Source organism: Equus caballus, chromosome 21, assembly GCF_041296265.1.
Source record: "Equus caballus isolate H_3958 breed thoroughbred chromosome 21, TB-T2T, whole genome shotgun sequence".
In the NCBI taxonomy this organism is placed as follows: Eukaryota; Metazoa; Chordata; class Mammalia; order Perissodactyla; family Equidae; genus Equus; species Equus caballus.
Genome location: NC_091704.1, coordinates 38,165,681 through 38,181,203, shown reverse-complemented (window position 1 = coordinate 38,181,203; position 15,523 = coordinate 38,165,681). Strand labels below are relative to the sequence as shown.

General features: G+C 45.3%; 1 protein-coding gene across 2 annotated transcripts in view; it reads left to right on the top strand.

Annotated features, from left to right (window-relative positions):
• The window catches only part of NIM1K (NIM1 serine/threonine protein kinase), a 56,852-nt gene extending 41,628 nt beyond the window's left edge, over nt 1-15,224 (top strand). For both annotated transcript variants that reach the window (XM_001498429.5, XM_023625688.2), the window contains exons 3-4: nt 11,982-12,250; nt 14,359-15,224. In XM_001498429.5, the coding sequence (XP_001498479.1) occupies nt 11,982-12,250; nt 14,359-15,108 (1,019 nt within the window). In that variant the 3' untranslated portion in view covers nt 15,109-15,224. The remainder of the gene's footprint in view (nt 1-11,981; nt 12,251-14,358) is intronic.
• The last annotated feature ends 299 nt before the right edge of the window (nt 15,225-15,523 follow it).

Below are 15,523 nucleotides of genomic sequence, written 5' to 3'. Positions count from 1 at the left end.
GCACAGCTTGATGAGCGGTGCTAGGTCCATGCCCAGGATCCGAACCAGTGAAACCCTAGGCCCCCAAAGCAGAGTGTGCAAACTTAACCGCTTGGCCGCCAGGGCTGGCCCCTGCTATTTCTGTTAAATTTCGAGAAAAGAGACTTGACCTCAGGACCTCCTCTCCTTCAGTCTACTCTGTACTATTTCTCCTTGTTGCTTGGCTCCTTGCTCTTTACCAAAGACCCACACTTGGCTACTGGGCACTCTGGCTTCTAGACCAGCAGTGCCCACCACTCTGGCCTCTGGGAGGAACTGTGCTGAGAGCCCAGCAGCTCTTTGCTGCCCTAACCCAGAGCGGGCACTTCCCCAAGTTACCTCTACTTGGTTACAGCATGAAGATTATCAGAAGGGAGTTACGAGACAGAAAAAGAAAGCTTGCAACTCAGTGTAATTTACTGACTTTCTAAAGGCCTTTGGCTCTCCCCTCTCCCTGTGAGTCCCGTACTGACATTTTCTCTCCTTGGACGCAGCCTACCACCGTGTCTTCAAGGCTGCTCTTTTCTTATGTTAGACTTGTCTTTTCTTCTCTTTCCCCTCCAATTCCCAATCCCATGCCCTTCCCATCCCTATGTTTGACCCCTATAGAAAAAGTACCACAGACCCCACACACATACACACATGCACACACATGCGTGCACACATGCTCCCGAGCCACTGGAGCTCCAAGTCCTTTTCCATCTTGCTCCGAGCCTGAGTGTCTGGGTTCATGTCTTCACATCAGCTACTCATCTTACTTACCTGGGTGAATTATAGTCCTCCTCTGAGCCTCGGAGCCCTCACTGATAAAATGCAGCCAGTAGCAGTGCTTACTTTACTTGTAAAAGTAGACGTAGTGCTGTAACTCAAATCTAATTGAGGCAGAAGTTGCTTTTCAACGGTCTAGAGCAAAAATGAAAGACAAAAGATAAAATGCATAGGGAGACGAGGGGCCGGAAATGAGACAGAAGGCATGATGACGAAGGGGAGAGAAGTTGGATAAAGGCAAAGGGGAGAGGAATTCAGGAAGGAGAGAGCATCCAATGCAGCAGAGAGGCCACAGCAGTGAAAGTCTGCACAAAGGCTGCTGGAGTGGCCAACTTGGAGCTATTTCCTGACTGTGGGTCCAGATGTTAGATTCCACTGGAGAGGAAGCAGGGTGGGGCAGTGGAAAGAACACAGACTTCAGAACCAGACAAATTTGTTTCAAATCCTTATTGTCACCTACTAGACATCTGACTTCTTGCATCTTACTCAGCCTCCTTGCTCCTCAGTCGCTTCAGCTGTAAAACAGAGATAATGATCCTTCTCTTAGATGTACTGGGAAAATTAGAAATAACACATGTGAAGTACATGGCACATAGTGGCCCCTCAATGAATGGTAACTATCATTGGTACAACTCTACTTTTTACTTAAATAAACATTTCAAAAGGAAATGTAACATTACCAAAATAATGAAAAACCAACATCACTTGCTATGAATAGAAGGTAATGGTAAAAATAAATAAAATGCAAACAAATTGAAAAGTTTTATTATTTATTTATTTTTCCAGCTTTATCGAGAAATAATTGACATATAACAATGTATGAGTTTAAGGTGCACAACATAGTGATTTTATAAATGTGCATATTGCAAAATGATTACCACAAAGCTGGTTAACACATCCATCACCTCACGTAATTCCAATTTTTTGTTTGTGGTGAGAACCTTTAAAATCTACTCTCCTGGAAACTTTCTAAAAATCTTGAAGGAAAATTACCAAGTAATAGAAGGTAATTTAAAACGAGCCAACAACGAATCTGAGACTTTCTCTTTGCCTTAATTAGGAGAAGGAAAGGAGGACTGAAACGGGAATAGGGTTTGGATGCCGTGAATCAGGGCTATTTAAGGCTGTTTCCATGCACTAGAATCGTTCTGGCCCGTGAGTGTTAAAAGTTCCACTTTGGGAAACACTGACCTCATCTAGTTCTCCTGTATTTTACAAATGAGGAAACAGAGGCCCAGTGTTTGCTACCCCAAGGTCATGGCAGAGGCAGGTTTAGAACTCAGCTTTCTTTTCACTCCGCCAAGCCACTTCAGGATTTTGCTGCAGTGTGGAGGAGACAAGTCTTCCACACTGTGCCCTGGACCAGCTAGCAAAATGGGTACCACTGCCTTCTCCAACAGCAGACCCCAGCCAGACCCCGGCTCGCTCACAGACCATCCTTCTCCTTCGTGACAATACTCCCAAGGAGGGGTCCTGCCCTCAAAATGCCTGCAGAAGGGCTGAGGAAACAGGAAACAACAGGGAGCAGGAGAGTATATCACCCAGACTCAGGGAAGCAGCAGGGGCTCTTCTTGCAGCCTACTTCCTTCCTGACCTTCTCCCTGTTCAGACAGCGGATAAGGGAGAGCTGCTGCCGGGTCTTAAGGGGCAGAAGACAGGGCAATATTGTGGGAAGATGTTAGCTTTGGAGTCAGCCAGGCCTGGTTGGAGTTCCAATTCTTTTTTCTCTAGCTGTTTGACCCTGGACAAGTTATTTTACCATTCTGGGCCTCAATTCCCTCGTGTATACGTGAGGGAAATATATCAGCTGCATAGGATTCCTGGGAGGAGCAGATTTTCAAAATATAATATATCGAATATCTACCATGAGCCGAGACAGAGCACACAGTAAGTCTTCATTAAATCCTATTACTCATCTGCTTTCAAAAAAGACAAGGTCCTGTAGGCCTGTTTGAGTCACACATCACTCAGTTCACGGAACAGAAGCCGACTGAAGTTAGCTCACACTGAAAGGGGTGAATTGTGTACAGGGGAATTCTGTGGGCCCACAGCAAGGAAGCAGAGCCAGATTTCAAGATAATACTCTCTCCATGTCTTTCTCTGGGGCCATGTGGTTTCTCATTTCTACTTCCCTTGATGAAAGAGTTCCATCTTCACACTGCTTTCTACAGAGTAACTTTCTCTCTTAGTCATCAGAAGGCACTTGACCAAGAGTGGCTGTTGCCAGTCCCATATCTACATAATCTCTCAGCTTTATTGCCATGTCCATCTCACTAGTTTCATTCTGTTCCAGATTAAATTTTAAAGAGAGAGAATATGCTTGCTCATTGGCCAGGTGGTGATGGGCCACCCCTGAGTCAAAGGCATGCCTGTGTCAAGTCAGCTGCAGCCCTTAGGGTCACATGGCCCACTGCTCTCTAGGCAGAGCCTGAGGTCCACAGAAGTGTCTCTGAGAAGGGGGAGTACACAGAGCAGCAAATTGATGGACATTTCTACCATAGAGACTATAACCAGCTAAGCAGAGCGATCACCACAAGCCAGGAGAAAGAAAGTGTCTAATTCTGTAGACAGGCTATTATATGAAGAGGACAGAATAAAAAGGGGCAACAACAACAACTGGTATTTACACAGTGACTTTCTTCTTGAAGGCCAAAGGCTTCTTGTCTGTGGTATTATAAAATTAACTTAATTCTAGTCCCTTGAGTTTCAGAGAACATGGCATTTCCCTGTGGCCTCACTGACATGCTCCCCTCCCTCCTAACCTGCCACAGAGTAGCCCTATTGTCAAACGTATAATGTCCCCTCTGGTTGTGGGATGGTATGTGTGAAAGAGAAGGGGAAGGCCAAAAGCAAGGCAGTGGAAAGCTCAGTCCAAGAAGCAAGTTTAAACAAGCCAGAAAACATAATGGCAGGTAACTTGAGCACAGGAGAAGGCTGCAACAGAAAAATGAATCCCAGACTTCACCTCCTGACTTGCAGGTCCATCCTGTAACGGCCTAGTCCTAGAACCTCCTCATCTCTCTTCTGGGCTTCTACCCTTCAGTGAGCCCCTTAGTCAAGGAAAGAGTAGAAAGGTGAGAACGAAACGAACTGAGAAGTGTGAAGGAGGGGAAAACCCAGATGCAAATCGATGGGAGGGGATGAAGAAAGAGCACAGCCGCTCAGGTGTTGAGAAATGGAATCTTGGGGGAGGATGGCAGAGTCAAGACTAAGAGACTGTGAAAAGGAGGGAGGACATTTGGCTACCCTGAGCTGACTGGAATGGAAAGAAAGAAGGAACGTTCCTCTAAAATCTTTACCTCTGGAAGAGGAAGGACATTTACTGTGAGTGGTTTAGAAAGCCTTCTGGGGATTTCTAGTACCCTGTCCCATTGCCGGGCCATGTCAGATTACATAGTAGGAACAGTGATTTGTACAAATATGGTCCCCCTAAAAAGTCAACTTGCCCCAAATTGTCATCAGCTTTTCTAGGAAATGTAAACAGTCTGGGTAAGACAATGGAGGAGAGTCCCAGGAAAGCAGTGGGTTTCAGTACCAGGGGCAGCTCCTAGGACAGTAGTTTTTAAAAAGGCACCAGCTGCTCTGGATCTCTAGAAAGAAGGCTCCAGTAAAGGCCCCCCGCTGACTGGAGTTTATTTTTATAGCTAACAGCTCAGATTCCCTCTGGCCTTGCAAGCTGATAGGGCAGGCTGAGCTGTCATGAGTCCCCTTTTAGGCTGATTAGAAATTTTTCAAAAGAGATGATGCCCTGGGCTTCTAAATATTTTATGTCCCATCTGTTGTCACAAACAAAAGTAAAAGAGGCCATGGATGCCCATCCCTTTCTCTGTTGCTGCCCTTCCTGACCTTTTCTTCCCTGGTCTTTCTTTCTGTTACTCTAGTCTCATGTTTCTAGAACCCTTTCTTCTTTTCTCTTTATTTATTCATCAGTTCATTCATTCCCTCTTTTTTTTTTTTTTAATACAATAAACTCTCCTGTGCCCATAAGTTGTTCTGGGCCTTAGAGGGATGAATAAGATACAGTTCTTGCCTGATGGGAACTCACAGTAGGTAATGGAGACAGGAAACAAATGGTAAGTGCTGTCACAGAGTAAGGCCCAAAGGGCATGCTCAGTTGTACCCAAGGGTGTCAGGAAAGGGTCAGTTGGCCAGGAAAGACTTGCATTAGGTCTCGAGGTTTGAGAAAAAGTTATACAGGTCACAGGGGAAAGGGAATTCCAGGCAGAGAGAGAGGATGTAAGGCGCATGGAGGTGTGAGCCAGTGTGGGGGATACTGGGGATTTAAAAGTAATTCAGCGAGGCTGGGGCATGGAATGCACCTACAGAGTGGTGGGATATATGGTGGGTGATGTAGGCAGGGGCTAGATCATGGAGAATCTTACATATCTGGATTTTGTCATTTAGGAATCAGGAGCCATTGAAGAGCTTTAAGCAAGCAATTAATACAGGTCATTAATATGATTTGATTTCAGTGAGGAAAGTGAATTGAAGTTGAAGAGTCAGGAAAGTTAGAATAAAATATTAGTCTGATGGTCCAGATGAATGACGATGTCCATCTCAACTAAGGAAGTGACAGTGAGGATGGAGAGAAGGGGATGCATTTGAAAAATCTTTTAGAATATTGGAAAATCTTGTGATCAACTGCATGGGGGAGAGCAGGAGGGGACAGGGAAAGGAAGAAGTGAAGACGACTCCCAGGTTTCCAGCTTTAATGAGTCAGCAGGGAAGAGCGAATACAAGAGAAGAAATGGAATTGAGAGTAAAGATATGGAGGTCATGAAGTAAATGAGTCCAATAGCCATCCTGGAGCCCAAGAGAAAGTATGAACGAGATATGAAAATGTGGGGCTTAACAAATCCAGGGTTTAGGGACAGTGTTGGAAGTCCTGATTACAAGTTTCTTGGTGTCAGACATTGTATCGTATTGATCCTTCGAGTTCCCCCACATGCGTTATAATAAACACTCAACAAATACTTGGGGAATTAAGTTAGTACACTAATTTCTCATGAAAATCCAGTAGTGGTGGGGAAGAGATATTGGAGGGAGAGCAATGGATGGCAGTACTCACTGGTGAGTTCTCTGTGCTGTAATCTTCTCAGAGGAACTCACTTTCTAGTAAAGTTTAATAGAGAAGGCCCACTGATTTTAAAAATTGATCCCTCCTTTTAAACGTATTCATTAAAACAGCAATTAAAATTGTTTTCCTATTTTAAAAATGCTTAGTTAGTGGCTTTGGTGAATCCATCTTAAAAATAAGTCCAATATTAGAAATACTATAACCAAAAATGTTCATTTTGGTGTTATTTATAGTGCAAAGGACTAGAAATAGTTTCTATGACCCAGTGATATAGGAATGGTCAAGTAAATTAAAGCATGTACACTGGATAGAAAGTTACACAGCCATTAAAAATCATGATTAAAAATCGGATCCTGGGCGTGGACATGGCACCACTCATCAGGCCATGCTGAGGCAGCGTCCCACAGAGCACAACGAGAAGCACTCACAACTAGAATATACAACTATGTGCCGGGGGGTTTTGGGGAGAAAAAGAAAAAAAAATAAGAGAAGTTTAAAAAAAAATCATGATTATGAAGAGTCTGTGGTAACGTGGAAGATGCCTGGGATGCGATAGTCAATGAAGATGCCAGGTGCCAAACTGAATGTACACTGCAATGATAATATTTATCCTGGGTTCTTGTGAGGATTAAATGAGATTATTCATTCAACATATACTTGTTGAGCACCTACTATGTAGCAGGCACTCTTTTAGGGACTGGAAATACAGCACTTTACCCAACAGACAACAATCTCTGTCCTATGGAGCTTATATTCTAGCGGGAAGAGACAAACAAAAATAAGTCAGTAAAATATTCTGTTATGTAGGGATAAGCGATGAGAAGGAAAACAGAGCAGGAGCAGGGACAGGCAGCAGTGAGGGCCGCAGCTTTGGATAAGTTGGCAGGGATAGCCTTACTGAGGAGGTAATCACTGAACTGAAAGAAACGAGGGAGCTGGCCACAGCTGCTGCTTTTCTATGGGGAAAGTGGTCAGGCAGAGGGAGACGCAAGCATATGCGCACCAAGGTGGGCGCGGGCCTGTAGTACTCCAGACATGGCTGAGGGGGATGAGGGCAGACAGTAGCAGGGCCCAGACCATGTCAGGCCAATATGTCATAGTGAGGACTTTGGCTTTTCCTGTGAGTGAAACTGGAGCCCTCGGAGGGAGCAGAGAAATGACACGATCTGGCTTATCCTTTCATAGGATCACCCTGGCTGCTCTGTTGAAAATAGACTGCAAGGGGTCAAAGGCAGAAAATGAGAGATCAGTTAGGAGCCCATTGCAATAATCCAGACAAGAGACAGTGGTGGCTTGGACCAGGAAGGAAGCCACGGAATGCTGAGAAGTGGCTGGATTCTGGCTATATTTAGAAGATAGAGATAACAGGACTTGCTGATAGATTGAAAGTGGAGTATAATAGAAAAGAGTCAAATACTCAATGTTTTGTTCTGGACAATGGCAAGAATAGAGTCTTCATTTACTGAAGTTGAGAAGACTATAGGAAGAGCAGATTTGGGGTTGGGAGGAGATCAAGAGCACAGTATTGAACATGCCTATTACACACCTATTACACATATATGGCAGAGGCTGTTGGTGCCTCACTCATGTCTCCTTGGGCCTTAGCATTTCAGTGCATGCAGGCCTGGCCTTCAAATGCCAGTCTCTCCATCTCTTTGCCTCTGGGCTTTCTCTAGTTACTGGAGCCTGCTCTTCCTGTATGCATGGGAGGCCAGAAATACAGGGGAATTAACGTCCCCCAGGAGCAGCTAACAACTAGTTACTGGCAGTAGTTGATGTATAAATACCCCAGCTCTCTCAGCCTTCTCATGATAAAACTTAGGCATGATAACTCCTAGCAGGATTAACTGGTAACTTGCTTAGTAACACATGCTTTATTGTCCATCTTCCCTTTCCTCTCTCACTTCCTCATCCTTCTACCAGTATTTCCTGGGGTCACCTCCCTCATAAACTACTTGCACTTGAATCCTGGCCTCAGGATCTGCTTCTGGCAGAACCCAAACTAAGATAACCAAGTGGAGAGGTCATGTAGGCAGGTGTATTTACGCATCTGGAATCACTGAGGAAGTGACTGTAGAGGAGAGGTCCAAGGACTAAGCCTTCAGGGATCCAACATTTAGAGGCCAAAGAGATGAAAAGCACACAGCAAAGGAGCCATAGAAGAAGTGGCAAGAGGTGGGAGAAAACCCAGGAGTGTGTGTTTTCCTAGAAACCAAACGATAAAGGTGTTTCAAGGAGGGAGGGATGAAGCCTAAGAACTGATCGCTGGCTTTAGCAACTTGGAGGTCATTGGTGACCCTGAGTGGTCTCCAAAGTAGGGTACACATACCCTAGGGGGTGCCCAAGATGATTCACTGGGATGAGGGAAGAATACTGGCATTTCCATTTATATTTATATGTAATTATATCTTTTTAATTTCTATGATTATGTATATTTAAAATGCATATGTTATTAGCACATGCATATAATTTATAAATAAATATACATAGAGTAGTGCTCAAAACTATTCTATTGATAAAGGAAGCCAATCAAAAAAGTGTATAGACTGGGGGCTGGCCCGGTGGTGCAGCGGTTGGATCCCGGGTGCAGACATGGCACTGCATGGCAAGCCATGCTGTGGTAGGTGTCCCACATATAAAGTAGAGGAAGATGGGCACAGATGTTAGCTCAGGGCCAGTCTTCCTCAGCAAAAAGAGGGGGATAGGCAGCCATTAGCTCAGGGCTAATCTTCCTTAAAAAAAAAAATTTCAGATGTCTGGCTTCTCTTGAAAAAATCAGATTTGGCAACACTGAGCCTACATGCAAGACAGTAACAAGTGTCTGGTGTTGAGGAGCAGCTGCCCCTTTGCACTGGGACGTGTACTCCTCAGGACTCCACAGTCCTCACTACTGCCTATTGCATCACTTGCCACCTGATTACCACCCTGGCCTCTAGAGACATTGGAATTTGTAAGTCCTGCTTTAAAGCGTGTGTTGCCCACTAGGTGGGACCCATGTCAGACTCTTCACCAGATTTGGAGAAAGGGGAGGTTTACCTCTCAAATTTGTCCACTTCTCTCTTTCTCCCCTGCCACTACCAAGAGAGTCCTGTCTCAGGATTGCTGTAATCACCTCCTAAACCACGCCCCTGCTCTGGGGCTTGTTCCTCTTCTATCGTGTCCTACACTGCAGCCAGAGTGTTCCTTCTAAAATGGAAATCAGATTATGACACTTTCCCTTAAAACCTTGTAATGTCTTCCCACTGCCCTAAAGATAGAGGCTACATTTCTTAAGACAGCCTCCAAGGCTGTTGGAGGCCCTGCATTGTCTGACCCCTGCCTGCCGCTCCAGGCTGGTTTGGGACCATCTCCCCTCCTTCTCTGTGCCCATCAGAGTGCGCTCCTTTCAGGTCCTCAAACACAAATGTTACGTCTTGCCCAAACCCGGAACACATGCCGTTCTCACTGCCCACTGCCCAGTGTAGGGGCTCCCTCCTCACCTCCTGCTCATAACTTGTGTCCTCGCCCAGAGAGGCCTTTCCGTCCTCCTGTCTGTATCCTTTCCTAACATGACCACACTTGTAATACGGCTTTTCGCAAAGTCCTTCGCGCTCCCTGGACTGTGGGAATAGCGTCTGTCTTTTTCATCGCCTGGTGCATAGTAGGTACTCACTGAGCATTTGTTGAAAGAGTGGATTGAGAGACCTGGTTCTTCAAGGGACAGCAGTTTCTACCACTTAGTGACAATTTGGAATACCAATGCTTTTTAAATGTCATATATGATTATACATTCATGTCACGAGGCACGCCTACAATCTGATTTAACACAAAGTGGAGGACACAGGTTGGGACTAGAGTGAGGCCGTCAAGGCGCGTGGGGTGCAGAACCAAGGAAGCTCTCCCTCTCACCACTCCTCTCCTGCCTCACTCTGGACCCAGTCCTGGGAGGGCTGCCACTCAAATATAATATATATACATAAAAAAATAACATAAAACTAGGATGTGCTAAAGGGAGGTTTGTGACAGCAGCCTGACCTGCACCATGACCTGATGATTCTTGGGTGCTTGCAATGTGGGGAATGGTGTGAGCAGTTGCTGCAGGTCAGAGAGGGCAGCAGAGAGGGACACGCACCTTAACAGAAGTCTGGGTCAGTGCTGGAGGGAGACAGAGGAGGAGAAGTGGCCTCTGCTACAGGCAATCTGCCAGAGTAAAGGATGGAATTCATTATTTTAGCTCTTAAAATAAGAGCTCACTCACACACAAAACCAGAAGTTTCTGTTTCAGGTAAGCAGCTGAAGGGAATCTTAATCCTAAAGACTGAACAGCAGAAAAGATGCCACTGGGGAGGAAGAATGTCCGGAGGCTGGGCAGTGGAGGTCCATCCGCTGGGGTCGATCGTCCTCCACGGTTTCTCACAAGCCTGGAGGGTTCTGCCTGTTTATGGCTTGCCTCCTCCTCTCCTAACACTGCCACCACCAGAGCAAGTGTGGCCACATCAGACACCAGCGAACCCTGCCTCTTTCCATTCCAGAAGCCCTAATGGACCTGCTTTAATATACCAATAACACTGCTATTTTAAACCAGTGGCATCTGTTTTCATGGGGGAATCACAGAGGCAAAGATCTTCAAAGCAGTTGTTTTGAAAGTAGGTCAAACAGGTGCCCTGCGATCTGCTCTCCCCATTTACTCGCCTGGTAAATTCTTTCTTATCTAAGAGAAAGTCTGGTCCAGTTTGAACCAAAACACGAATGAAGTTTTATTTTGGAGTAGAGGTGCATTAGTTTTCAAATGTTAACTATTTTTTATTACACAACCTATATTAATTGTTTAATTAGGTTGTATAATTAATTGTAGGAAAATTAGAAAATACAGACAAGCAAGACAAATTTAAAAGAAAGCCATCCATGATCCCCCTATTGATAAAAGAACTATTCTAAACATTTTGGTGAATATCTTGCCAGATTTTTTTTCTATGCAAATGTATATTTGTATTTTTCCTCACTTCTTCTATATTGAGCATCTTTTCATGTCAATAAATAAAGATCAACATCATTATTTTGATAGCTGCATGGTGTACCATTTTAGAGAGAGACGAACCCCCCTTTACTTTAACAATCTCTCTTGCTGGATGCTTAAGCTGTTCCCCGTATCACAAAGATATTCTTACACATGCAGTCTTGTGCATGTGTGAGATTATTTCTTTAAGATTAATTGCCAAAAGTGAAATGGCTGAGTCAAAAGGCTCTCAATGTGTAATAGCAAACTACAGTCCAGAACCTCTGTACCAATTAATCCTCCCACCAGCAGCCCATTGCAGTGCTGGTCTCCTCATGCCGTCACCAACACTTCACACACATTCAGTACTGGTGTGTCCTGTGCTGTTACATTATGTGCCAGGCCCTGACAAAGTCAGATAAAACACAGCCACAGGGAAGGGGGGAGGAGGCCAAGACAGGCGAGGAGTGAACATTTACAGGCCAGTGTGCTGAGATGACAGTACAGAGCATACACAGAATTTGGATATCATGATCTTTCTGGGACAAGTGTCATAAAAGGCTTCCTGAAGAGGCTGGTTCTGAGGCTAACCTTGAAGGATCATCTGGAGTTAACTGAGCAAAGAACAGGGAAGGAGTGATGAGCCAGAGAGAGGAGATGATCCAGGCAGAGGGAAGGTCCCAGGTGGGAATGTTCAGTCCATTTTCAGAGAACCACAGAAAGTTCTGTAACGGTTGGTCTAAAGGGTGCACAGAGAGGTAGAGACCAGGAACAGGAGTGACGGACTATGAGGCTGAAGAGGGAGCTGGGCCTGATCCAGAGGGGCTTTCTCAGCTCAGTAAAGGAGCTTTAACTTTATCCAGAAAACTGGATAAAGATCATCAAACTAAAACCTCCTTGAGAGGCAGGAGTTGGCATCAAAACCTGTGCGTGGTAGACTCACACTGATCCACGGGACCAGCACTGATGTTGAACTCAAGGATTGCTCTCTGTCATTACCGCTGATGGGCTCTCCGAGCTTGGAAACAGCCACTTAGCCTCCGAGTCTAGTAAAATAAAGGGGCTAATCTAGGTCCATTCCGGTTATAAATATCTATGCTCCTAGGAAATCTGACATATACTTTGATTGTTTTTTTTTTCCAGAAAAGGTGGCCATTAAGATCCTGGACAAGACCAAGTTAGACCAGAAAACCCAAAGGCTACTATCCCGTGAAATCTCCAGCATGGAAAAACTGCACCATCCCAACATCATCCGCCTTTACGAAGTCGTGGAGACCTTATCCAAGCTCCACCTGGTGATGGAGTATGCAGGGGGTGGTGAGCTCTTTGGGAAGATTAGCACTGAAGGGAAGTTCTCAGAACCAGAAAGCAAGCTCATCTTCTCCCAGATCGTGTCTGCCGTGAAGCACATGGTGAGTGGGGACAGGAGTGAGAGTTTTGCTCACATTCTGCCCACAGTACGAGGGTGGGGCTTTAGTTTACCGTCATCTAAGCATCCCACAGCGTTTTAGTCCTACAAAGGCTGACAGTAGTCCCTTCTGTGAGCGTCAGAAGTCTGGCTAGGATTGTGTTCCCTGCCTTGGAAACAATGCCCAGGGATCTCCCGTTACATGGCAGCCTCCTGACTTCTGTGGAAGTTGGCAGGAGTACCTCTGAGCAGCAAGATAACCATCACCCACTCCGTGGCCACACCTGTTTCTCCAACCCCCTCTTCCACTACCCGCAGAGCTGGCTTCTTGCTGCTTCTTGGCTTTGCCTTCCTAACTCTGTGTCTAGAATGCCCTTTCCGCTCTTGTCATGCCTCACATTTCAAATGCTATCCCTGCTCAGTTCTGTCTCTCTCTGAAACTTTCTGGAGTCTCTCATCAGCTCACAGCCATTGGTGGACTCCTCTACCTCTTGCTGCCTGTGTGTTCAGCAGATTAACACTGGATTATGTCATTCTTATTTTAGTTCTCTGATTATTTCTTTCGATAAATTGACTCCTTAAAGTACACTCCCTAGTTCCCCCAAGAATTGGTTCATCTATGCCCTCTCTAGCATTGGTCGTATTGCTGGGCATGCAAGAGGAATGTGACTTGCAGACCTGACTACCACTTTTACTGTTCTGTTAGTGCAAAAGTTAGGACCACTCTCTCTATCCAGATCTCAGTCCACTTGGCAGGAAAGAGATGCTTGTCTGCAGTCCATATTAGTTGAGAGGCTGTTTCTGGTTTGCTTCTCTACCTGGATGTTGTGGGGCAAGAACTGGGGTCAGTGACCTCCTGGCCAAATTATTAGCAGAGGAATCAGTGACCCTGGGGGCCCAAGACAGCAGTCAGAAGGGAGAGGGGTAGGAAAAAGAAGTGAGTGAGATAGAAGACCGTGATTGCAAGGGGAGTGGATGTTTCAGACCTAGGGTACCACCACCAGTTGTCAGTTAAGCGGTCCTGTGCTGTGCTGTCCTTTCCCAGGGCCAGGGAATAAGCCAGACCCATACCAAGCAATAGGACAGATGGGCAAAGAGTTTCCACATTCTAGTTGGAAAAGAAATCTAGTGGGAGAGCAGAAGAGAATCCAGCAGTAGAGGGTGCCAGCTGAGTCCTCTGAAGCTCGCACTCTGACATTTCTCCCAGCTCTCTGGTCTCTGAAAGGAGGAAGAGTGAATCACAGACATAGATCCTAATTGTATTGAGTGAGTTCACTATGTGCCTGGACCATGCTGAACACTGCAGATGCAGCATCACATACAGTTCTCACAACAGCCTTAGGAGGTGGTTAGCAGCATCCTATTTTACAAAGAAAGAAACTGATACACACCTTACATAGCTGGTATAGTTGGACCCAGAATTAACCAAGTTGTCAAGCTCCAAAGCTTGGAATCATACCCCAGAAGACCCATGGGGGAAAAGTAACATTAAACCATTTCCCAAGAGCCCTTGGGACTGAACAAGTCAAGGGTCCTCAAGATTATCTGTCTGGATCCAGAATGCAAGGGTTGGGGGTGGGGCATGTGCTCACAACCCACAGCGGGACCTGCTGCTAGAACCTTGCCAAATAATAGCCGTCTTCCTTCTACTAAACTCTATAAAGAATTAAAAGGAGCCCACCCAAAGGAGCATGGCTAGAAAGTTGACAGAGGACTCCAAGCCTTCTCAGTGTTGGCCCTAGTTAAGAAATTGCTCAGCCAGAAAGACTCATATATGGCCTCAAAAACGAAGGATTACTGCTTCATTATGTAGTTTCATAAGATCTGGGTCTGATTTCTGGTGTTAATTCCTGAATCCACATGTGTGAAACAGGCTTCAACCCTCAGCCGACAGAATAGAACCTTTGGTCTATTTGAGGGGGCGGGGGAGTGGGTTGCGTTTGGCTCAAGGTTAGGACAGGGCAGCTCTTGCTGTTGGCTGACATGATGTAAGTTGATCTGCACTGAATTTGGTTATTACGGCATCGTCATCCCACCATTTCAGAGCAACTGATGCATTTGTGTTGGTATTTTACTTTCAGAATTATGATTTTTCCCTGTCTTCTTTCACAGCATGAAAACCAAATTATTCATAGAGATCTGAAAGCAGAAAATGTATTCTATACCAGTAATACTTGCGTGAAAGTGGGCGATTTTGGATTCAGCACAGTGAGTAAAAAAGGTGAAATGCTGAATACTTTCTGTGGGTCTCCTCCCTACGCTGCACCCGAACTTTTCCGAGACGAGCATTACGTCGGCGTCTATGTGGATATCTGGGCCTTGGGAGTGCTTCTGTACTTTATGGTGACAGGCACCATGCCATTTCGAGCAGAGACGGTAGCCAAACTGAAGAAGAGCATCCTGGAGGGCACGTACAGCGTGCCTCCGCACGTGTCGGCGCCCTGCCTCCGCCTCATCCGGGGCGTCCTGCAGCCCACGCCCACCGAGAGGTACGGGATCGACTCCATCATGAACAATGAATGGATGCAAGGGGTGCCGTATCCCACTCCTTTGGAACCTTTCCAGCTAGATCCCAAACACTTGTCAGAAACCAGCACCCTCAAAGAAGAAGAAAATGAGGTCAAAAGCACTTTAGAACATTTGGGTATTACAGAAGAGCATATTCGGAATAACCAAGGGAGAGATGCCCGAAGCTCCATCACAGGGGTCTATCGAATCGTTTTACACAGAGTCCAAAGGAAAAAGGCTTTGGAAAGTGTCCCAATAATGATACTTCCAGACCCTAAAGAAAGGGACCTAAAGAAAGGGTCTCGTGTCTACAGAGGCATAAGACACACATCTAAATTTTGTTCAATTTTATAAATTGCATTAGGTTGCTGGTAATTAACCAAGATCATTGTTGCTGCTTTTAAACTTTTTCAAGGACAACTTGGGTGGAGACATTTTTGTAATTTTTAAATAAATTTTAATTTAAGATATGCATTTTTTCCCCAAAGGTGTCTGTTAGCTCAGATTCTGGCTTGATTTGCTATCCCGTTCACAGACTCTAGCATTCATCCGTTTAATCAAGAAATATCTATGCAGTGCCTACTATGTGCCAGGCACTTTTTAAGGTGCCAGGGAAAGAGCAAAGAATGAAATAGGCCGGGTCCTTCCTTTCCTGAGTAGGATATCCTAAGACTGGACAAAGGCTCTGACACAAGAAAATATTTTTTAAGAAAAATATTAGATAGTGATAGGTGCTATGCAGAGAGTTCAGATAGGGTGATCTGATATT